This window comes from Myxine glutinosa, chromosome 3 (assembly GCF_964187855.1).
Source record: "Myxine glutinosa chromosome 3, kmMyxGlut1.1, whole genome shotgun sequence".
Classification (NCBI taxonomy): domain Eukaryota; kingdom Metazoa; phylum Chordata; class Myxini; order Myxiniformes; family Myxinidae; genus Myxine; species Myxine glutinosa.
The window spans coordinates 180,044,029-180,067,830 of record NC_136263.1 but is presented as its reverse complement, the minus strand read 5'-3'; the positions used below and the strand labels follow the sequence as shown (position 1 = coordinate 180,067,830).

The 23,802-nt window shown below is 40.2% G+C and overlaps 1 protein-coding gene across 3 annotated transcripts in view; it reads right to left on the bottom strand.

Annotated features, from left to right (window-relative positions):
- LOC137423917 (uncharacterized) overlaps window positions 1–23,802 on the bottom strand; it is a 216,932-nt gene that overhangs the window by 973 nt on the left and 192,157 nt on the right. For 2 of the 3 annotated variants that reach the window (XM_068111451.2, XM_068111449.2), the window contains 2 exons: window positions 16,929–17,012; window positions 8,974–9,109 (listed from right to left, as the gene is read on the bottom strand). In XM_068111451.2, coding sequence (XP_067967552.1) covers window positions 9,083–9,109; window positions 16,929–17,012 — 111 coding nt within the window. In that variant the 3' untranslated portion in view covers window positions 8,974–9,082. Of the gene's footprint in view, window positions 1–8,973; window positions 9,110–16,928; window positions 17,013–23,802 lie in introns of those variants that run through there. The other variant, XM_068111450.2, reaches the window with a different exon arrangement.

The window sequence follows — 23,802 nt, the reverse complement described above, 5'->3', positions numbered from 1 at the left end:
AGTTAGAGTTAGAGAGAGTTAGAGAGTGAGAGAGAGCGAGAGAGATAAACAGGGAGTGTTAGAGAGTTAGAGAGAGAGAGAGAGAGAGATAAAGAGGGAGTGTTAGAGAGTTAGAGAGAGTTAGTGCGAGTTGGAGAGAGTTAGAGAGGGTTAGAGAGAGGGAGGGACTGTTAGAGAGTTGGACAGTGTTAGAGTTAGAAAGAGTTAGAGAGAAATAAACACAGAGAGGGAGAGAGAGGAAGAAAGAAAGAGCGAGAGAGAGAAAAAAAAGACACGTGAGGGAAAGGGCAGGTCCATGGGGACCGATCGGCACTCTGATCATGACCGCACTGCCCTGACGAATCTGGGCAGCAGCAGGGAAGAATAGGGAAGATTTGGCCCTCGACTGATGTTGGGTGGTACAACCACCACGAAGAGGCATCCCGGATTATTGTAACGTTCTTGGTTGAGGGTTATGCTACTTTGGGATCATCATAGACTCTTCAGCATGGCAATAATATCTGACCATCGGGCTAATAATGTTACGTACAGTCACGTGAAAAAGTAAGTACAACCCATGTAAAGTTTTGACTTTTTCAACATATTTCAACATACAGCGATTTGATCTTCATTTCAACAATATTGATAGATAAAGGTGATATAATATAACAAATATCATGAAACATTTACATTTTGTAGTCCATTGTATAATTTAAATAAACATAAATGCAAATTTCGCATGTGGCAAAAGTAAGTACACCCCTACATTTATCACTACTTCAAATACCTAAAATTAGAATCAGGTGCACCAGCTCAGGTGCAAATGATTAGAACATCGTTAGAGAGGATCTTGGAGGAACCTGTCTTATTTAAACCTCAGACATTGTTTGGTTTGCTCTTTGATGTTGAAGTGTGCAGCGTCACCATGCCGATATCAAAAGAGCTCTCTGATGCCTTCAGAAAGAAGGTTATAGATGCCTACGAGTCTGGGAAGGGATTTAAAAAGATCTCCAAATAATTTTAAATCAATCATTCGACTGTCCGGAAGATCATCTACAAGTGGAGAAGATTCCAAACAACTGCCAACTTGTTCAGGCCAGGCCGGCCCAGCAAGTTCAGCCCGAGAGCAGACCGCAAGATGCTGAAATAAGTCTCTAAGAACCCCAGAATGTCATCACGTGACCTACAGGTAGCTCTTGCTACTGTTGATGTCAAAGTGCACGATTCTACCATTAGAAAGAGGCTGCACAAATTTGAGCTACATGGGAGGTGTGCCAGAAGGAAACCTTTGCTGTCCAGAAAGAACATCAGGGCAAGACTAAAGTTTGCCAATGAACACCGAGGCAAAGACCAGCACTTCTGGAACAATGTGCTCTGGACAGCTGAGTCAAAGGTAGAGCTATTTGGCCACAGTACCAGAAGACATGTTTGGTGAAAACCAAAGACAGCATTTGACCACAAGAACCTGATACCAACTGTAAAGCATGGTGGTGGAAATATTATGGTTTGGGGCAACCTTTCTGCATCAGGGCCTGGGCAGCTCACCATCATAGAATCCACTATGAATTCTTCATTGTACCAGAGGATGCTTGAGAATAATGTGAGGCCATCTGTCGGTAAGTTGAAGCTCAACCGTAGGTGGACCTTGCAACATGACAATGACCCTAAACATACCAGTAAATCCACCAAGGAATGGCTGAAAAGAAAGAAATGGAGGGTTCTGGAATGGCCAAGTCAAAGCCCGGATCTAAATCCCATCGAGATGTTGTGGGGGGATTTGAAACGAGCTGTGCATGCACGAAACCCCTCAAACATCGCACAGCTGAAAGAATTCTGCATGGAGGAGTGGGAAAAAATTTCGCCCAGTCGATGTCAGAGACTAGTAGACAGTTATAAGAAACGCCTACTTGAGGTTGTTTCTGCCAAAGGGGGCAATACCACCTATTAGAGCCAAGGGTGTACTTACTTTTTCCACATGCGAAACTTGCATTTATGTTTATTTAAATTATACAATGGACAAAAAATGTAAATGTTTCATGATATTTGTTATATTATATCACCTTTATCTATCAATATTGTTGAAATGAGGATCAAATAGCTGTATGTTGAAATATGTTGAAAAAGTCAAAACTTTACATGGGGTGTACTTACTTTTTCACGTGACTGTATGTCCGCAGTCTGGTTGCACTGCTTATGACAATTCCCACTGTCGTTGACCTTGGAATGTCCAGGCTTTGTTGCTTAATGATTTGCAATTTCTCATCAGAAATTAGCCAGTGCACACGAAGTGGAAATCAGGGTTAAGCAATTGGTTCACTTTGTCTGTCTGTCTACAAATGTCAGTTTATGATCGAGGAACTAATTAATTTCAATTGAATGTTATATTTTCAACACAAATCGGAAAATGAACCTTCGGTTTAGCAGGCTCTGAATTTAGTAAATTGTATGGAAGCTTGTCCCGATCACTGTGAGTTAGGGTATTGCATTTGAGTCCGTTTGTCTGTTTGTCTGTCTGTCTGTCTGTCCGCACAGAATAAATATGATTTTCTCTACAACCGTTGGTCCGATTGACAGGAAATTTTCACCATATTTCCACCTCCACCTGCAGAATATTTTAATGGTAAATATGACGTCATATGTCACGTGGTATGGGCGCCATATTGGAAAAACCGAAAACAATTGCACCTCTATATCTCCGAAAATGCTGCATAGAAAAAATTGACACATGGCTCATTGTAAAGAACTCTCCATGGGGAATAACATATGTTAATGATGTCATAGGTGCCTCCATTATGATGTCATAATTCGCAAGTACAAAGCCTTATCCGATCAAGATGAAATTTGTTGAGCTTTATCTAGGGATAAATAGCTGGAGAAAAAAATATTAATGATGACGTCATCGGTCACGTGGTTCGGCCGCCATATTTGTTTTAAAACAGCCTTAAAAATGACTAAAAACACGTCCTGGTGAGGGTCTGCAATCTCCGATTGCTCTTTCTTGTTTACAGTACTGTATTACAATGTGCAATACAAAATATACAAACAATGAAAAGTGTTTGAATTTACTTGTGATAGATTTAATGTGGGCAAAGAAGCCTAACTCCCCCCACCCTATTTACATTTTTTTATTATGAGATAAATGTATCCATTTAACATCGTTTAACATCGTGTTTTCAAGAATGTACCCACGACATTAACCGAGAACCAAGTGCATTTTCTTACATTTATATACGTATGCGAGGTCATGTATGTTTTGCAGTTAATCATGGACCAACAAACACAAGTTACAGACTGTAAATCTCTCAGCTGATCGTGGAAAGGATTTGACTGCCTCACATATTTACTGGGAAAATTAAAGTGTTTGCCAAGGACTAAGTCTGTGAAGTAAAAAAAATTATATAATGATCAGATATATGATCATTTACTCTGATAAGGAAAGCCCCCACCACCAACAAAAACATGAGAATTTTTGGAAATTTATCATTTATTTCACTTTAACACTTGAAACTTGTTTCCTGAAACGAATGGTGACATGTTCATGAGAGTTGTGAGAAACCTTCCTTATTGTCATGCCATTTTCAGCGAGCTGTCGAAAGGGTCAAAAGCCAATGAAGGGCATTTGAATACCAAGCAAGAGACAAACTATGTCCACAACAACTACTCCTAGTCCACTGGGATCCCTCTAGTTGTGCATACATCTGCACAGACACTGAGGATCGAATTTACGAAATGCCTCTAAGAGTTAAGAGTGTGTAAGGCCTTAAATGAAGCATTGCATGACTTAAAATTGGTAGTTTACATGGGATGTTTGCTTGAATTAGCTCAAGAGGAGGCAGAAGGGGATAGGAATCTTCCTAGTTCGCCGATGTGCATTGAGAATCTTCAGGATAGATGCAATCGTCTAGAGAAGTATGACAATATCAAATTTGTCCGGAGTTAGACTGCTGAAGGAATAATTTTGTTGGCTGCTGAATATAGTGCAAGATGACTGGGATCAACCTACGATGAGGAGCAATGCACTGAATCCCCTCCAACAATTGTCCGTGGCGCTGCGATTCTATGCAAATGCATCATTTCAATTGTATGTTGGAGATGTGTGCTGTGTTTCACAGGCTAATCGGCTGTTTAGACGCGCACAACAAATCGGATGTTTATATGCCTTCAAAAATTGCCATTTAGACAGACAGCTCTGAGCATACAACGATGGTTTTGTCAGCGTTTAAGGGTTAGGCGTGTGTTCACAAGACGCTCACTAAGCACCTTTCGCAAATTTGGCCCCTGATGTTTGTTTAACAGGTTTATCTACATCCACACAAGGATGACGACTCCATATACATGTCGATTTTTTTTTAAACCAAAATGGATAAACTCGCAACCATCCATCCAAACTCTGTTTATTTGTGGCGACTTCAACTACCACCAACAGCTAGCTGAGTCTGAGCTCTGAAACAACCAGCCATGGCATTGCAGCATAGGCCTTCTGCGACCCTGTGGGTCTGACACAATCTGGGACTTTCCAACTGGGATTTCTACAACCGGTCTGGGTCTCTCCTGGCTGCTGAACCTAGTGGTGGGTAACTTTCCATCCAACCTCATGTTCCTGCTCTGCCTCTCTGACTATGTTCTTGTGAAAATCCAACTCTCTGGCTATTGTAAGGCTCAATACCACAGAATATGTCTGTTTGCACAAGTCAAATACAGTAACAGAGAATGCTATTTGCCCTTTCTCAAAAGGATCGGAGCTGACATTATCGCAGCGACTGATATTGATTCCGTCTGAAAATACTTCCACAAAACCTACTCACTCTCATGCAAAGGCTTATGTCATCCTGTCGGCAGCTAACCAACCTATCCTCTTAGCCCAAGTACGCCGAGGCCTGTGGCGAGGCAATTGTGGTCAAGATAATTGCTTTCTGAACATGGTAAGCTAACCCGACTCAGAGCAACTTTAGGGTACTTTGTATGAGACGCACAAGTGTGCATCCATCTTCAGACAAGCCACAACGGAGTCTTTCAAATCTCGATACTGAATTCTCCAATCAGTCTCCTTCCTCAAAGCCATGGTCGCACCTTGCCAAGTACATCTCAGGTGGGTGCTCCCACTCCACACCACCCTACATCAAATATATATACAACAAAATGTATATACAAAATATACATACAGTATATAAATTTACTCCAAAAATACAATCAAATTAATTCTGTCTGTATTTCCTTCCTTCATTCATTATATCTTTCTTTCTCAATTCCTCCAAATTCAATTTAATTTAATTTATTTGCTTCTTTAAAAACTTCCAATTTAATTTTTGACTCTTGTTCTTCTTCCCAGGGATTCTTTCCCAAAACAGTGCCACCCACAAAAGCTTGGTACATCGACTCAATCGAAAATTGTTTTGCTTTGTTGTTAAGAATATACAACCTCCCTATTAGAGCTCTTTCAACCAGCACCATAATAAAAGGCCTCCTTTTTTAATGTCGTAGTATTTTTACCACATGCGTCTGCGGGTATGTATATCAAAATTGGGAATCACAAGAAGACAAGTTTGCAAAGGTTGCCTTTGCACGACCATCTACTCCCCTTCACGTCCATTAACAGTGTCAAACCCATCCAGGTTTCTGCAGGGCACATGTGATGTTCTAGTAACAATAGGGTTACCATATTTGGTTTTTAAAAAGGACACAGAGGAAAAAAAAAAAAAAGAGTAAGGGGGGTGTAACTATCAGTATCTACCAACTCATGTTGTATTAATGTGTTGTACATATACTGTGTACTACATGTCGTCTACATTGAGTATCTATATACCAGAGCTTCAACCCATGGCGTACATGTCGGTCAAGGGCCCTCAAAAGGCGGACCGCGGTCCACATCTGGAATGCGGGCATCAACAGTCCGGGCTGCAGAGCTAATCCTACCTAATCCCCCACCAATGGATTTTTTTGGTATACATATAGTCAAGCTTGTGGAAGAGCTAGAACACAGAACAGACGAGGATACAACAGAACAAAGGAAACAGTAGAAAGGAACAAAATAATCCCTCTGAAGAAAAAGAAGAAGCCTGATAGATCATGGTGAAGAAGAACACGTGATTAATTCCTGATGTGGAGATAGCGAAAGTGAAGCATTTCAAAATGTTTAAAATACTTTTAAAGGAAGAAGGTGGAATCCTTTACAAACTTTACATTCAAGGAAGATTTAGTTTGGAGTTACTGCGAAAAAGGGAGAAATACAGAATGAAATACAGGAAGTATTCGTAGGTCGCTTTACCTACACCCCAAAAAGCGACCAAATGTAATGGCCTCAAAATCAATGTTATAATTATTCAAATTTTAATGTACTTCTTTACATGAAGTGAATCCTTTCCTCACACCAATCCATCAACTTTGCGAATGAGGATGATGAGCTCTACTCAAACTGCTTTCTTGTGCTTATCCAAGTCCACATGAGATTGTAAATCAATAGCACCATTATTTGCCACTGAGATGTACGTACCAGCTCTACATACCAAGGACTCGGCTTCCCATTCTTCTCAAACATTTCAAAGCGCGGGAAATATATGTCTTCATAGTTTTGCAGTAAATGTACACTTTCGTTTTGGCATTGTGTAAAGAAGAAAATCAAACAAATGTATGTATATGGGAAGTGGACACGTGATGTTTGAACATGCCCATTACGCCATGACGGAGTAGTACAGACTTATACCAAGCTGGTCCAAACATCACATAACCGCATTTTATCACCATAAGAAAATGTACAAAAGTGGTTTAACCGTTTAAATAACGTAAACAAGAAAACCTAGAATGGCACTCGGTAAAGCACATACCTCCACCAGGCTGAACAGTTTACATTTTATATCCCAGTTAGGCTGGATCTGGATTCGGACGTGAACCAAAATCGAATCGGCTTGTTCTTGTCACCTAACCAACTCATCCACCAAGGGTAAGAGGCAGAAGGTCGATTCTGAGACCAAAAGATTAACATGGAGTGGGAGGAGAATTTCTTCTTTGTGGAGCATAACAGCAAGGTTCTCTGCATGGTCAGCAAGGATACAGTGGCATTGCCTAAAAAGGGGAATGTTGAGTTCCACTACTCTACACGCCATGGTTCCCCAAAGATGGGAAGGAATTTTGGTTCTAGCCCATGATGAAAAATATTTTGAGGACCCCTGATGTAGGTGATGCAGTTCTTCTACAACAACCAAAACAGAATAAGCTGAGTACCATCTATGATCCACACCTTTATACAGTAGTAGCAGTAAAGTGATTGGATCTCTTTACCTACGACGTATGTCAGGACTACAAGAGCTCTGTGTTACTTGTTGGGTGTCGATTTTATGCTTGCTGGGGGTCGATGTTGTTCTTGTTGGGGATCGATTTTTGAAATGTGCACCCATTAGCCGGACAGCTGCCAGACCCCACCCACATTTGTCCCTTTACTCCACCCACAATGGCACCAAGACAATATAATATGGCCATCATCTTGGTTTTCTGGTGGGCCGAAGACATCAAGCATGTAGGCCCCTGCTGATAATACACTGCCTGGGTTTGTGGCGTCAGATTTATATTGTCTTTTTTTTGGGCGGAGTGTTATGATGAGGGACCCTGAAAAATCTAATCATATGTCTTAAAAATGTATTAGCAAGTTTTAAACAAGCCTATCAGCACACTTGGTATTCGCCTCCCTAAAAAAGCATGACTTTTTGAACAGCCCCATATTAATAATAATAATAATAATAATACATTTATTTTATATAGCGCTTTTCAAGAAGCCCAAAGGCGCTTTGACAGAGTACATAAAACAAGTGCAAAAAGACAAAAATCAATAGGTGAATAATCAAAGCAAAAGGAAGGAGAAGGAGAAGAGATAGTCAGGGGTTAAATGCTGTGGGTTAAATGTTGAATGCAGTGTTGAACAGGTGGGTCTTGAGTGATGCTTTGAATGTGGTGAGTGAGGAGGAGTCTCTGATGGTGTGAGGTAGTGAGTTCCAGAGGGTGGGAGCAGCAATGGAGAAGGCCCTGTCCCCCCAGGATCTGAATTTGGTCCGGATGGGGGGCGGGGGGGGGGGGTCAGGAGGTTGGTACCAGCGGAGGTTGCGGGTGGGAGTGTGTCTGGAGAGGAGGTCAGTCAGGTAGTATGGGGCCAGGTTATGGAGAGCTTTGTAGGTCAAGAGGAGGATTTTGTACTGGATTCTCTGGGGGATGGGGAGCCAGTGAAGCTTGTAAAGGACGGGGGTGATGTGGTCACGGGTCTGGGAATGGGTGAGTAGACGGGCAGCAGAGCTCATTGGGGTTATTGGCTCATATTGGGGTTAAACAATCCGTTAGTGTGAGACTAATCAGCGGCTTCTGATATAACGATGGGGAGGGTGAAATTGATGAGATGTATCGAGTTAATCTTTTAATGGCGCATGAAATGTGTGTTTCCCAATCACGCTTTCGTCTTTTAAGAATGCTGTAAATGTGCTTTTAATGCATTGTGATCACAGTGCGGTCATTCTTGCTCTTCAACGAGCTGGAGAGAAACATATCACAAGTTTGAAGATTTATCGGCAAAGTTCATTCACAGTATTGGGAAGAAGAGGAGACAAAGGATGTTAGAGATTCCCCTAGGCAAAGACAGCAAGCGACCACTGGGGCCAGACCACCATGGGCCGGATGACCTCCTCAATACCTACAGGATTACATTACAGATTTTTAGACCAAATTGTGAATTTGGAAGAAGACTGCCACATAGAACTGATGTGTTAATACTTTGAATGTGTTTTATAACTTATTGTATCTTGATTAACTTTGTATTACGTGGTTGTTTGATTCTTAATGTACATATATTAAAATAGACTAGAGGCCCACCAGACAGAGCCAGCTAGCTATCTGTGCAGAGTTGAATGACACCTTTAATGCTGGAGACAATTTTGCGTCTGCCTCTATGTCCTATCATCATCCATCTGTTGACGAACAAAAATCTCTGCCAAATGCATTTAAACTAGGCACAGACAAACTTGCTCTTATTCTTGCCTTATTCTCTCACTTTCTTCTTAATCCTGGTTCTTTTTGCTCCTCGGTCTGAAGATGTCGCCCTTTTCACACTCAAAAGGCAACTTCTGATTCATTTTGTCTTTGCCGTGGATACGGTCTGAATAAAAGAAGATCGATTTTTATGAAGAAATATGGATTTTAATGTTAAAAAGAAGAAAAAAATACATAATTTTGGTCAATGAAGCAGTAATAAAATTGAGATTGTATGCCACATTTGGCAATAACGGAGTGAACAACGCGTAAAATCAGAACAGCGCGAGTAAAGACCATGTCAATTACATGATAAAAAGTTTTGCAAGAGCGCCGCAGATATTTGCAAAACATTCGCGTAACTGAAGTTGTGAGCACAGATTTCCGTCATTGGGAAATATAATGTTCTTCCACAACACCAGGAAAATTATGTTCATTTCACACAGGCTTTAATCAAACTCCATCCCGTCACAGCACGTCAACCTTCCATTTGCCTTCTTCCCTTAATTTAGTCTCTCCCTTCATTCCTTCCCAAATCAATCCTCCATTCCTAAACACGATATCCCTTGCGCCATAACACCATATCCCTCTGACAATTTTTGTTAATATATGTGCACACAACTGAAACAGCTACAGAACACAAAGTTAATCAAGATTTTTTTTTAGGTTTCAAAACATTCGAACATTAACACATCAGTTCTGCATGACAGTTTGCCAAATTCACAATTAAACCAAAATATCTGCAATGTAAACCTGTAGATAATAAGGAGGGCGTCCAGCCAATCATGGTCTGGCACATTTAGAGCACAAACAGAGAAGCTCAGAATAAATTTGTTGGTCAACAAATGGATGATGAGGACATCAAGGCAGACAAAATAGTCTCCAGATAAGACAAAGGATAGCTTGTGTGTGTATATATATACTATATATATATATATATATATATATATATATATATATATATATATATATATATATATATATATATATATATATATATATATATATATATATATATACATATATATATATATATATACATATATATATATATATATATATACATATATATATATATATATACATATATATATATATATACTGTACATACATATATATATATATACATACATATATATATATATACATACATATATATATATATACATACATATATATATATATATACATACATATATATATATATACAGTCACGTGAAAAAGTAAGTGCACCCTATGTAAAGTTTTGACTTTTTACAACATATTTCAACATACAGCTATTTGATCTTCATTTCAAAAATATTGATAGATAAAGGTGATATAATATAACAAATATCATGAAACATTTCCATTTTGTAGTCCATTGTATAATATAAATAAACACAAATGCAAATTTCGCATGTGGAAAAAGTAAGTACACCCCGACATTTATCACGACTTCAAATACCGAAAATTAGAATCAGGTGCACCAGCTCAGGTGCAAATGATTAGAACATCGTTAGAGAGGATCTTGGACGAACCTGTCTTATTTAAACCTCAGACATTTAGTTTGGTTTGCTCTTTGTTGTTGAAGTGTGCGGCGTCACCATGCCGAGATCAAAAGAGTTCTCTGAGGCCTTCAGAAAGAAGGTTATAGATGCCTACGAGTCTGGGGAGGCATTAAAAAAGATCTCCAAACAATTTGAAATCAATCATTCGACTGTACGGAAGATCATCTACAAGTGGAGAAGATTCCAAACAACTTCCAACTTGTTCAGTCCAGGCCGCCCCAGCAAGTTCAGCCCGAGAGCAGACCGTAAGATGCCGAAAGAAGTCTCTAAGAACCCCAGAATGTCATCACGGGACCTACAGGTAGCTCTTGCCACTGTTTATGTCAAAGTGCACGAGTCTACCATTAGAAAGAGTCTGCACAAATTTGATCTACATGGGAGGTGTGCCAGGAGGAAACCTTTGCTGTCCAGAAAGAACATCAGGGAAAGACTAAAGTTTGCCAATGAACACCTAGGCAAAGACCAGCACTTCTGGAACAACGTGCTCTGGACAGATGAGTCAAAGGTAGAGCTATTTGGCCACAGTACCAGAAGACATGTTTGGCGAAAACCAAAGACAGCATTTGACCACAAGAACCTGATACCAACTGTAAAGCATGGTGGTGGAAATATTATGGTTTGGGGCAGCTTTGCAGCATCAGGGCTTGGGCAGCTCACCATCATAGAATCCACTATGAATTCTTCATTGTACCAGAGGGTGCTTGAGGATAATGTGAGGTCATCTGTCGGAAAGTTGAAGCTCAACCGAAGGTGGACCTTGCAACATGACAATGACCCTAAACATACCAGTAAATCCACCAAGGAATGGCTGAAAATAAAGAAATGGAGGGTTCTGGAATGGCCAAGTCAAAGCATGGATCGAAATCCCATCGAGATGTAGGGGGATTTGAAACGAGCTGTGCATGCAAGAAACCCCTCAAACATCGCACAGCTGAATGAATTCTGCATGGAAGAGTGGGCAAAAATTTCTCCCAGTCGATGTCAGAGACTGGTAGACAGTTATAAGAAACGCCTACTTGAGGTTGTTTCTGCCAAAGGGGGCAATAACACCTATTAGAGCCAAGGTGTACTTACTTTTTCCACGTGCGAAATTTGCATTTATGTTTATTTAAATTATACAATGGACAAAAAATGTAAATGTTTCATACTATTTATTATATTATATCACCTTTATCCATCAATATTGTTGAAATGAGATCAAATAGCTGCTGTATGTTGAAATATGTTGAAAAAGTCAAAACTTTACATGGGGTGGACTTAGTTTTTCACGTGACTGTGTGTGTGTATATATATATATATATGTATATATATATATATATATATATATATATATATATATATATATATATATATATATATATATATATATATATGTATATATATATATATATACTGTATATATATATATATATATATATATATATATATATATATATATATATATATATATATATATATATATATATATCTATATATATCTATATATATATATATATCTATATAATATATATATATACATATATATATATATCTATATATATATATATACATATATATATATATCTATATATATATATATACATATATATATAATATATATATATATATATATATATATATATATATATATATATATATATATATATATATATATGCATATATATATATATATATATGCATATATATATATATATATGCATATATATATATATATATATATATATATATATAATTATATATATATATATATATATGCATATATATATATATATATATATATACATATCGTAAAATATTGGGGTGGTGGGTGGGATTATACATTTTTAAAGAAAGAAAGGCGCTTCCAAACATAAGGTATAACTCGATCTACTCAACTAGATCTACGCAAATTTGAGCAAATAAGCAAGAGCAGACCCGGTCTCAGGAGACGTTTCACCCGCTTCAGAGAAGGATTCCTTCAGCCAATAGACCATGAGCCCCAGCACATACCAGGTTTTTATTCACCATGTGGCTGTTTCCAGTCACGTGCCGGTGATTGATGTCAGATGGAGGAGCTTTTTATATTTTTGCAAACCTCAAGGAAATAAATGTCAAAGCGCATCATGGATGGGTTGCTGTCCTCTTTTTTATTATTACCCTCGCCAGAGGAGAGGGTATTGCATTTGAGTCCGTTTGTTTGTCTGTTTGTTACTTGCCGGAAAAATTCCGGCAAGTATGTTGGTTGGTTTGTCTGTCTGTCTGTTTGCGCGTACTACATCTACATCATTGCACATAGCATCGCCACACTTTACACACATATTTGCCTTGCCCTGGAATAGATTGTGCCTAATTTTTAACTCTCTCGGCCCAAGGCCTCCATTATGACGTCATAATTCGACAAGTACAAAACTTCATCCAATCAAGATGCAATTTCTTGAGCACCATGTGGGAATAAACTGGTGGAGGGATTTTTAAAATAATGACGTCATCCGTCACGTGGTTCAGCCGCCATCTTGGAAAAACCGAAAAAATTTGCACCTCTATATCTCTGAAAGTGCTGAATAGAAAAAATTGAGACATGGCTCATTGTAAAGAACTCTCCATGGGGAATAAAATATGTTAATGATGATGTCATAGGTGCCTCCATGATGACGTCATAATTCGACAAGTACAAAACTTCATCCGATCAAGATGAAATTTCTTGAGCATAATCTAGGAATAAATTAGTTTAGAAAACAAATAATGATGACGTCATCGGTCACGTGGGTCGGTCGCCATCTTGGAAAAACCGAAAAAATTTGCACCTCTATATCTCCGAAAGTGCTGAATAGAAAAAATTGAGACATGGCTCATTGTAAAGAACTCTGCATGGGGAATAAAATATGTTAATGATGATGTCATAGGAGCCTCCATTATGACGTCCTAATTCGACAAGTACAAAACTTCATCCGATCAAGATGCAATTTCTTGAGCATAATCTCAGAATAAATTAGTGAAGAAAAACAAATAATGATGACGTCATCGGTCACGTGGTTCAGCCGCCATATTTGTCCAAAATGGCCAATATAAAAAGTACATTCCGGCAAGTTCTCGGTCTCTGACCAATTTTTCATTTGTTTGTTTGTCCGCACAGACTAAATTTGATTTTCTCTGCAACCATTGGTCCGATTGACAGGAAGGTTTCACCATAGGTGCAAATCCACCTGCACATTTTTTTAATGATAATTATCATGTCATAGGTCACGTGGTTTGGCCGCCATCTTGGAAAAATCGAAAAGCTTTGCACCTCTATATCTCAGAAAGCGCTGAATATAAAAAATTGAGACATGGCTCATTGTAAAGAACTCTCCATGGGGAATAAAAGGTGTTAATGATGATGTCATAGGTGCCTCCATTATGACGTCATAATTCGACAAGTACAAAACTTCATCCAATCAAGATGAAATGTCTTGAGCGCCATGTCGGCATAAACTGGAGAAAAATAATAATAATGACGTCACCGGTTACGTGGTTCGGTCGCCATCTTGGAAAAACCAAAGAAGTTTGCACCTCTATATCTCCGAAAGCGCTGAATATAAAAAATTGAGACATGGCTCATTGTAAATAGCTCTCCATGGGGAATAACATATGTTAATGATGATGTCATAGGTGTCTCCATTATGACGTCATAATTCGAAAAGTACAAAACTTCATCCGATCAAGATGAAATTTCTTGAGCATTATAATCTAGGAATAAATTAGTTTAGAAAAAAAAGAATGACATCATCGGTCACGTGGTTAGGCCGCCATATTTGTTTTAACACAAAAGCCTTAAAACACTGAAAATACATCCTGGCGAGGGTTTGCAATCTCTGATTGCTCTTGTTCTTGTTACTTACATGTGATCTGGTGTTGTATGAGTGTGCGTGAGCATGTGTGTGCAACAACATCAAACGGCACACAACCTCTCCACCAAATTTTGTCTGAATGCATCCACAACGTTTTGAGATATCCTATTCACAAATAAACAACCAAATAAGAAAGACACACGATACTTGCAAAATCTCCCCCCTCCCCAGAAAAAAAAAGTTGCCATGGAGACCTCAAATTGTCTATTTCATTAAGATTAAAATTGATGATCTTAATCATAGCTCAGGTCTATCGGATAAAAAATGGATTTTTGAGATGAAAATTGATGATTTTAGAAGTTTGACCTTGAGTTGACCTTTTACCCTTTGACCCCAAAAACAGTCGGCTTCCCAATCCAGTGATGCACTATGCAATTGTTGTTTAATTTTTCAGGTTAATTGGATGAAAAGTGACGATTTTTCTTCAGATGAAAATTGATTTCAGAAGTTTGACCTTGAGTTGACCTTTGAACTTTTGACCTTAAAATAGTTGCTTTCCCAATTCAGTCAGGAACACTGCAATTGCTGTTTAAATTTCAGTTTAATGGGATGAAAATTGATGATTTTTCAGATGGAAAATGATGATTTTACAGGTTTGACCTTGAGTTGACATTTTGACCTCAAAAACAGTTGCTTTCCCAGTTACTTGATGTAATATGCAATTATTATTCAAAATTGAAGTCAATCAGATGGAAATTGATGATTTTAGAAGTTTGACATTGAATTGACCTTTGACCTTTTGACCTCAAAAATCGTTGGTTTTGCAATTCATTGAGACATTGTGCAATTGCTGTTTAATGTTCAAGTCAATATGATGAAAATGGACGATGTTTCAGAGGAAAATTGTTGATTTTAGAAGTTTGACCTTGAGTTGACCTTTGTCCTTTTGACATCTGAAATAGTTGGTTTCCCAATTCTGTGACTCGATATGCAAATCTGGTTCAACTTTCAAGTCAATCAAATGAAAAATTGACGATTTTAGAAATTTGACTTCAATATGACCATTGACTTCAAACCAGTAGACTTCTCGGTTTTGACTACCTCTACATTTTGGTAAAGTTACATGATGATCAGTTTAAAATTGTGACCTGTAGGAGATTGACATACAACATAATGCACAACACCAACCAATATACTTGAAAAATCTTCGATTTAGACAAGTAACAAACAGACAGACAGTCAGACAGGGGGTGAAAACACAACCTCCGGAGGTAATGAAGTGTTTGGGTGTTTAATTTACATGCACTCTTGAACCGCTGTATGTACTTGAAGTTGAAAACTGGTGGTTGCACTCGGGGTGTTGTTTTTAGCAGGGAATAAAACAAAACATGGCCATGGCCTCTGGTATTTGGGTGTGGTGATGATGGTGTGGTGATGATGGTGTGGTGATGGAAGAAAGGTTGCACAATTCTCTATACTAGGGCATGCCCGTACTATATCTATATCTAAAATTATATCCCCCCCTCTATTTACATGAAATGGTTTGGTTCATGAAATGTTTTGGTCCATTCGCAACGCCAAAGCGAACGGCGAACGCTTTACATGAAATGGTTTGGTTCATGAAATGTTTTGGTCCATTCGCAACGCCAAAGCGAACGGCGAACGGCTTGCGAGTACAGTGACAATCCCCCCGGGGTTTTTATTAGTTTTAAAACATAGTTTAACGCCAACATAGCGCCAACATAGTTTGCAAACGTGAAATAAATGAATACGCTCTCAAATGTGCCATCCGAGGCAGAGTGTGTCCGCCACGTTCGGCACACGCGATAGCTCGCTGCTCTCTGATTGGTTGAATCGTTTTTTGGACATAGCTCGGTAAGTAATTGTCCGATTAATATGAAACCTTGAAAAGGCACATCCTCGGGTCCCCAGCAATATACCTGGCAAGTTTAAAGTATATCGGACCCGTGGTTGTCGAGAAACAGCGGTCACAGACAAACAAACGTACAAACGTACAAACGTACAAACATACAAACGTACAAACAAACACACAGAGATTACTGGAATTATAGATAGATGTAAATATGTATCGTATAATATCGACGGGGGGGAAGCGACATTGCAAGTTAGTGAAATACAGCATTTCTCTGCATGTAAACATTTCTAAACATCGGAGAAGTGGTGGGATTAACCCACAGTAAAGGTGGGTTTTCACGGGACACGCGAACGGTTCGCAAAGGATGCGAATGTCGAAAAAATGGCAAAGTCCAACATTCGTATTTTAGGCTCCAAAAGTTCGCCAAACATGCGCGAGGGTTCGGAAGCGTCGTCAATTGTTCGCATCCTGTTTCAAACATTTTTGAAATACCCGCCGAACAAAAAACGACTCCTGCGAACAATTGACGACGCTTCCGAACCCCCGCGCATGTTTGGCGAACTTTTGGAGCCTAAAATACGAATGTTGGACTTTGCCATTTTTTCGACATTCGCATCCTTCGCGAACCGTTCGCGTGTCCCGTGAAAACCCACCTTAAGTGTGGGTTATTTGCCAGTGAGATTAACAACAATTTCAAAGAGCACAAGTACTCACATACGGTGAAGAGCGTCCGTCGTGTTGGTGACAGCTTGATGTTGCAGAGAAAACGTGAGGTACTTGCAATCTATGTAGAGTCACCTATGGCAAAATGCAGGAGAGATTACACCACAACCCAATGACTAATTATATGAATGGCCAAATGAATCATATGAATAGCCAAGCCAGCCGCCATCATTTATCATCAAAATACCACAATTTCCGAACATATATATATTGTTACGGATACGGAGTACGGCTCTTCCCTCTTAGCAAGGGGTGGTTAGTCCCTTGTCTTGTTAAGCTGACCGTCTCCGCTCCTGGCACTTGTAACGCTATCCCGCAGGATGGAGCGGATCAGGGTTATGGGTCCAGGGTTTATCCCGAATACCTTTATCCGTCCCTCCGCAGACTAGGGAGACAAGTACCGCTCGAACCCCGGTTTGGATGGTCTAGTTGCCGAGCGGTTTTTAGCAACCCGAAGTTCGAGTCATTAGCCTTCACTAAACCCGATCCTGAACGTTGGCCGAATCGCGCCACGTACACTCAATATTGAAACCACTAAAGCGACCGAACGAGAATGAAGAAGAAGAAGAAGTACAGAGGAATAACAGGATTTATTAATTATTTACACAAGCCAAAGCAAAGAGAGCAGTCAAGGTTATATACAGGGAAATGGAAGGAGCAGGAGACACAGTGAAATCATTAGCTTACCTATACAAGCTTAATTAATAAACCCCAGGACAACGTGAAAGACGGACGAACATTCACACTTACATGAGGAAATACAGCCAGGAATGAATGGCTTGGAGATGGATGGCTTTGAGAGGCAAGGAAGGTTCAGCGGGGCCTGGGCACGGTCGGGCCAGAAGGCACCGCCGTCAAGAAGCCGAGCCGCGGTCCCAAACTGCGCGGGCGAAGTTCCTTTCTCCGCACTGCTGCCTCGCGCGCTCCTTGCGTTGCCTCGGTCCGTTTTTCCTGCAGCGCGGCACGTATCACGGCGGCTTGGTCACACCTGCTCATCTCCAGCGCATCTCTTGGACTCAGAACTCATCTCTCTCTTGGGGCGCGTCCCGCTGCGGGTTATATAGGCCCCGCCCTTCAACCTTTGCGAACCTCCCCGATCGTTCTCTCTCCGCCCTCTCAAGCCAAACCCCTCGTTCTGGGTTGGATGAGCGGGGCCGACTCACTCCTCCCCTCTATGACGAGGTGGAGACCCGCCTTTCTTCTTCGTGGTTACCTCGTGCGTAATGGAGTCAATTGCAGCAAAGTGGACGAAAGATGAAAATGCAGCAAAGTGGCTATAGAAGTCAATTGCAGCAAACCTGGAAAACCTGGCACTTAGAAGATGCCATGGGGCGTCGGAGGGACCTACTCTTATTTAATTCGGTGCAATGAAGAGTCAAACTATTGGGAAACACATCCTTAAACTACATAGAATAAGGGACTAACTATTTAAAAGGATATATGGTGCCCTGTGTGTAGGTTTATGGAATTAACTAAGAGGACGAGCTTCGACCTTTCTTTACATTACGGAGGGTGACAGTTACACACAACAAAACCATAATTCTCACATTCTTTACACTTTCTCAAATTCGTTACAATATATATATATATATATATATATATATATATATATATATATATATATATATATATATATATATATATATATATATATATATATATATATATATATATACTTCAGACCTGCCAAAGGCAGACGGTGAACCCTTGTCATGGTGAAGCCTCAGTCGACCCATGTGAGAATGTGTATTAATCACGGATGATTGGACCATGACTACGTCTATTAATAACGGAATATAAATACTGTACGTAGTATGTACTATTTAAACCCTTTAGACCACTTTTACGATTTTAGACCCTTTGAACCTTTTATAACCCTTAACACCCTTCTCAGATTTTTCCACCCTTCAGACCTTTTGACTCCTGAAGACCTTCACACAGTTTAGATTGCTTAGACTCCTTTCCTCTTCGACCTTTAGACCCTCTTTAGCAATTTTAGACTCCTCAAATCCTTTCAACACCTTAGACCTGTAACTACTACTCGAAAATACTGTTTAGACCTTTAACACCCCTTTTAGACCATCTTATAGTCCTTTGGACCCCTTGTACAATTTACGGTCACGTGAAAAAGTAAGTACACCCCATGTAAAGTTTTGACTTTTTCAGCATATTTCAACATACAGCTATTTGATCTTCATTTCAACAATATTGAGAGATAAAGGTGATATAATATAACAAATATCATGAAACATTTACATTTTGTAGTCCATTGTATAATTTAAATAAACATAAATGCAAATTTCGCATGTGGAAAAAGTAAGTACACCCCTACATTTATCACTACTTCAAATACCTAAAATTAGAATCAGGTGCACCAGCTCAGGTGCAAATAATTAGAACATCATGAGAGAGGATCTTGGACGAACCTGTCTTATTTAAACCTCAGACATTTCGTTTGGTTTGCTCTTTGTTGTTGAAGTGTGTGGCGTCACCATGCCTAGATCAAAAGAGCTCTCTGAGACCTTCAGAAAGAAGGTTGTAGATGCCTATGAGTCTGGGAAGGGATTTAAAAAGATCTCCAAACAATTTGAAATCAATCATTCGACTGTCCGGAAGATCATCTACAAGTGGAGAAGCTTCCAAACAACTGCCAACTTGTTCAGGCCAGGCCGCCCCAGCAAGTTCAGCTGGAGACCAGACCGCAAGATGCAGAAAGAGGTCTCTAAGAACCCCAGAATGTCATCACGGGACCTACAGGTAGCTCTTGCCACTGTTGATGTCAAAGTGCACGAGTCTACGATTGGAAAGAGGCTGCACAAATTTGATCTGCATGGGAGGTGTGCCAGGAGGAAACCTTTGCTGTCCAGAAAGAACATCAGGGCAAGACTAACGTTTGCCAATGAACACCTACGCAAAGACCAGCACTTCTGGAACAATGTGCTCTGGACAGATGAGCCAAAGGTAGAGCTATTTGGCCACAGTACCAGAAGACATGTTTGGCGAAAACCAAAGACAGCATTTGACCACAAGAAGCTGATACCAAATGTAAAGCATGGTGGTGGAAATATTATGGTTTGGGGCAGCTTTGCTGCATCAGGGCCTGGGCAGCTCACCATCATAGAATCCACTATGAATTCTTCATTGTACCAGAGGGTGCTTGAGGATAATGTGAGGCCATCTGTCGGAAAGTTGTAGCTCAACCGAAGGTGGACCTTGCAACATGACAATGACCCTAAACATACCAGTAAATCCACCAAGGAATGGCTGAAAAGAAAGAAATGGAGGGTTCTGGAATGGCCAAGTCAAAGCCCGGATCTAAATCCCATCGAAAGGTTGTGTGGGGATTTGAAAAGAGCTGTGCATGCAAGAAACCCCTCAAACATCGCACAGCTGAAATAATTCTGCATGGAGGAGTGGGCAAAAATTTCTCCCAGTCGATGTCAGAGACTGGTAGACAGTTATAAGAAACACCTACTTGAGGTTGTTTCTGCCAAAGGGGGCAATACCACCTATTCGAGCCAAGGGTGTACTTACTTTTTCCACATGCGAAATTTGCATTTATGTTTATATTAAATTATACAATGGACTACAAAATGTAAATGTTTCATGATATTTGTTATATTATATCACCTTTATCTGTCAATAATGTTGAAATGAAGATCAAATAGCTGTATGTTGAAATATGTTGAAAAAGTCAAAACTTTACATGGGGTGTCCTTACTTTTTCACGTGACTGTAAGACCAGTAATACCCTCTATATCCCTTGAAGACCATTTTCAACTCAACCGCAGCTCAATGGAATACTGTTCTCCCCTATGGGTCGGGGCTCCTGCCTCACACCTAGCTCAGCTTCACACTGTTGAAACCAAAGCTTTCAGAATCATTGGAATCTCCCGTGATGATGCTATCTCCGAGGGCCTTTCACTCACTCACCGCAGGCAGGTAGGTGGTCTTTCTGTCTTCTAGCGACTCCTCTCCGGCCTTGCTCCCCCAGCTCTCTGTGCTCTGTCCCCCAAATATTCCTACAGGTCGCACAAGATCAGCCAGCAACCCTCTTGTGGTTAAACTGCCGAAATCTAGGCTCTCTGCTCACTTTCACTCTTTCATTCCTCTTTTCTCCCGCCTCTGGAACAAACTCCCCCACTCCCTTCAATCCCACTCCTCCCTCCAGGTCTTTAAAACAGCTGTTCACCACCATAAAACAGCTGTTCATCTTCCCCCATCCAAAACCTTGATCTTTTCTACCCCTGCTAATTCACCACAGATCCACTTTTTTGAAATTCCAACTTCTTTCCTGGAACTCCTTAAGACCTTAAGACCTTAAGACAACTCCTTAAGACCTCTCAGACACTTGAGACCCGATAGGCCCCATTAGAACACATTCCCCGAAGCTCCTATGGACCCCTTATACATTCTGCACTTGAAAAATGTCCCACGTGGCAAAGGGAAATGTCCCACGTGGCAAAGAGAAATGTCCCACGTGCTAAAGAGAAATGTCCCACGAGGCAAAGAGACATGTCCCACGCGGCAAAGAGAAATGTCCCACCTGGCAAAGAGAAAGGTCCCACGTGGCAAAGAGAAATGTTCCACGTGGCAAAGAGAAATGTTCCACGTGGCAAAGAGAAAGGTCCCACGTGGCAAAGAGAAAGGTCCTATGTGGCAAAGAGAAAGGTCCCACGTGGCAAAGAGAAAGGTCCCACGTGGCAAAGAGAAATGTCCCACGTGGCAAAGAGAAAGGTCCCACGTGGCAAAGATAAAGGTCCCATGTGGCAAAGAGAAAGGTCCGTCGTGGCAAAAACAAAGGTCCCACATGGCAAAGAGAAAAGTCGCACGTGGAATGGACAAATGTCCCATAATGAATGGACAAAAGTCGCACGTTGAATGAACAAAAGTCCCACATGGAATGAACAAAAGTCTCCCGTGGAATGAACAAAAGTCCCACATGTAATAGAGAAAAGTCCCATTTGGAATAGGGAAAAGTCCCACGTGGAATAGGGAAAAGCCACACGTGGAATAGGGAAAAGCCACACGTGGCAAAGAGCAAATGGTGGCCATGTTTCACATAATTTCACTAAATTATAATCAAATGGGATTTAAAAAAAATGATTTTATTATTGCCAAACCTCAGGATTTTTTCAAGATATCAAACTGAAACGTACATACCTTATTTGTATGTATGTGTAGTATATGTGTATAAAATTTGGTCAAATTAGTCAAACGTCAGGGTCCATGCCGTCCAAAACATTTGGAACACTTATTGGGCCACAATAAGAAAATTTATCAACCAAAGTTGTAATGAACAACATTCCATCATGTAAAACACTCGATTGGTCAAATTTACCAAATTGCTGCTTCCATGGCAACTATTGTTTATTCAAAGTTTGCACGAGATCTTTCTTGTTTGTTTGTCTGTGTTCAGGGTCTGAAAAGTTATGGACAGATTTGGAAGAACCTTGGTGGACAAGTTTCGATTTTGGTTAAGATCCGGATGCAGATGTTGGAGGTTCGAATCCAGATCCGGCCCATCGGTAGACTAGAAAACAAACTGTTCAGCCTGGCGGAGGTATGCGCTCTACCGAGGTGCTTTTCCAGTATTAGAAATGCATCACCAAACACAAGATAACCTGCTATCCCTTTGCATTTGTGTGGCATAAAGGGAAGCATACCTTGGTGAATTAATTACCTCCGCCACCAAAGGTGGATGGAGTTTATGTTTTCACCCCTGTCTGTCTGTTTGCGAACAAGATATCTCAAAAAGTTGTGGTCGGATTCTGACTACATTTGGCAGAGAGGTAGCGCATGTGACAAGGATGAAATGATTAGATTTTGGTGAAGATCCGGATTCGGATCCGGCTAGTAGAATTTTTAAAGTGATTCTTCACCATTGGGAGATGGGGCCAAAAACGATACATAGCAGGATATCTCAAAAAGTTGTGGACGGATTTGGACGAAACTTGGTGGACCGGTTGAGTGTCTGACAAGGACAAAGAGATTCGACTTTGGTGAAGATATGAATATGGATTCGGATATGAGAATTATTTAATTTTTTAAGTGATTCCTCACCATTGAGAGATAGGGTTAAAACCAACATATAGCAGGATATCTCAAAAAGTTATGGATGGATTTGGATGAAACTTGGTGGACAGGTTGTGTGTGTGACAAGGAAGAATCTATTCGATTTTGGTGAAGAGCCCGATCCGGCTAGTAGAATTTTTTCAGTGATTCTTCACCATTGGGAGATAGGGCCAAAAACGATACAAAGCAGGATATCTCAAAAAGTTGTGGACGGATGATTTTGATTAAATGTGATTCTGTATTGTGATTTTCTGGTCTACTCTGGGATACAAAACGTAAACTGTTCACCTGGTAGACAGGTAGAGGTATGCTCTCTACTGAGTGCCGTTCTCGTTTAGATACGTCCTGATACTCATTACAGCTTCCTTCAGGGTAGGCTGCACCGCAGCCTGTGACGGCATATTGGCCAGTTTACCTGGCAGTACACCTGCACTTAATCAATTGGTCTACCGATTTCAAAAATAAAGTTTACAATGGGATCTCCAACATTCATAAGCAAGTTCTTCTATTCAGGACAGCCACGATGATGCTCTCTACAAAGGATCCAAATTGCAACACCCTATGAGAGCGTGATATTTAATTTTATTCCATCAGGGTTCCTTGTTCTAATGCTAGAGCCTTGCAATTGCTTCATCACATCAGGGTAAAGTTGTGTGTTCAGGCCTTTGGTAACGCCACAAAATCATCAATGTAAACCACAAAACTGACATTTCAGGATTTGTCATGTGAAGACGTGCCGGCAGGAGAAAGTCATGAGTCATCAGAGAGGATTTCAATCCAAGCATCACCT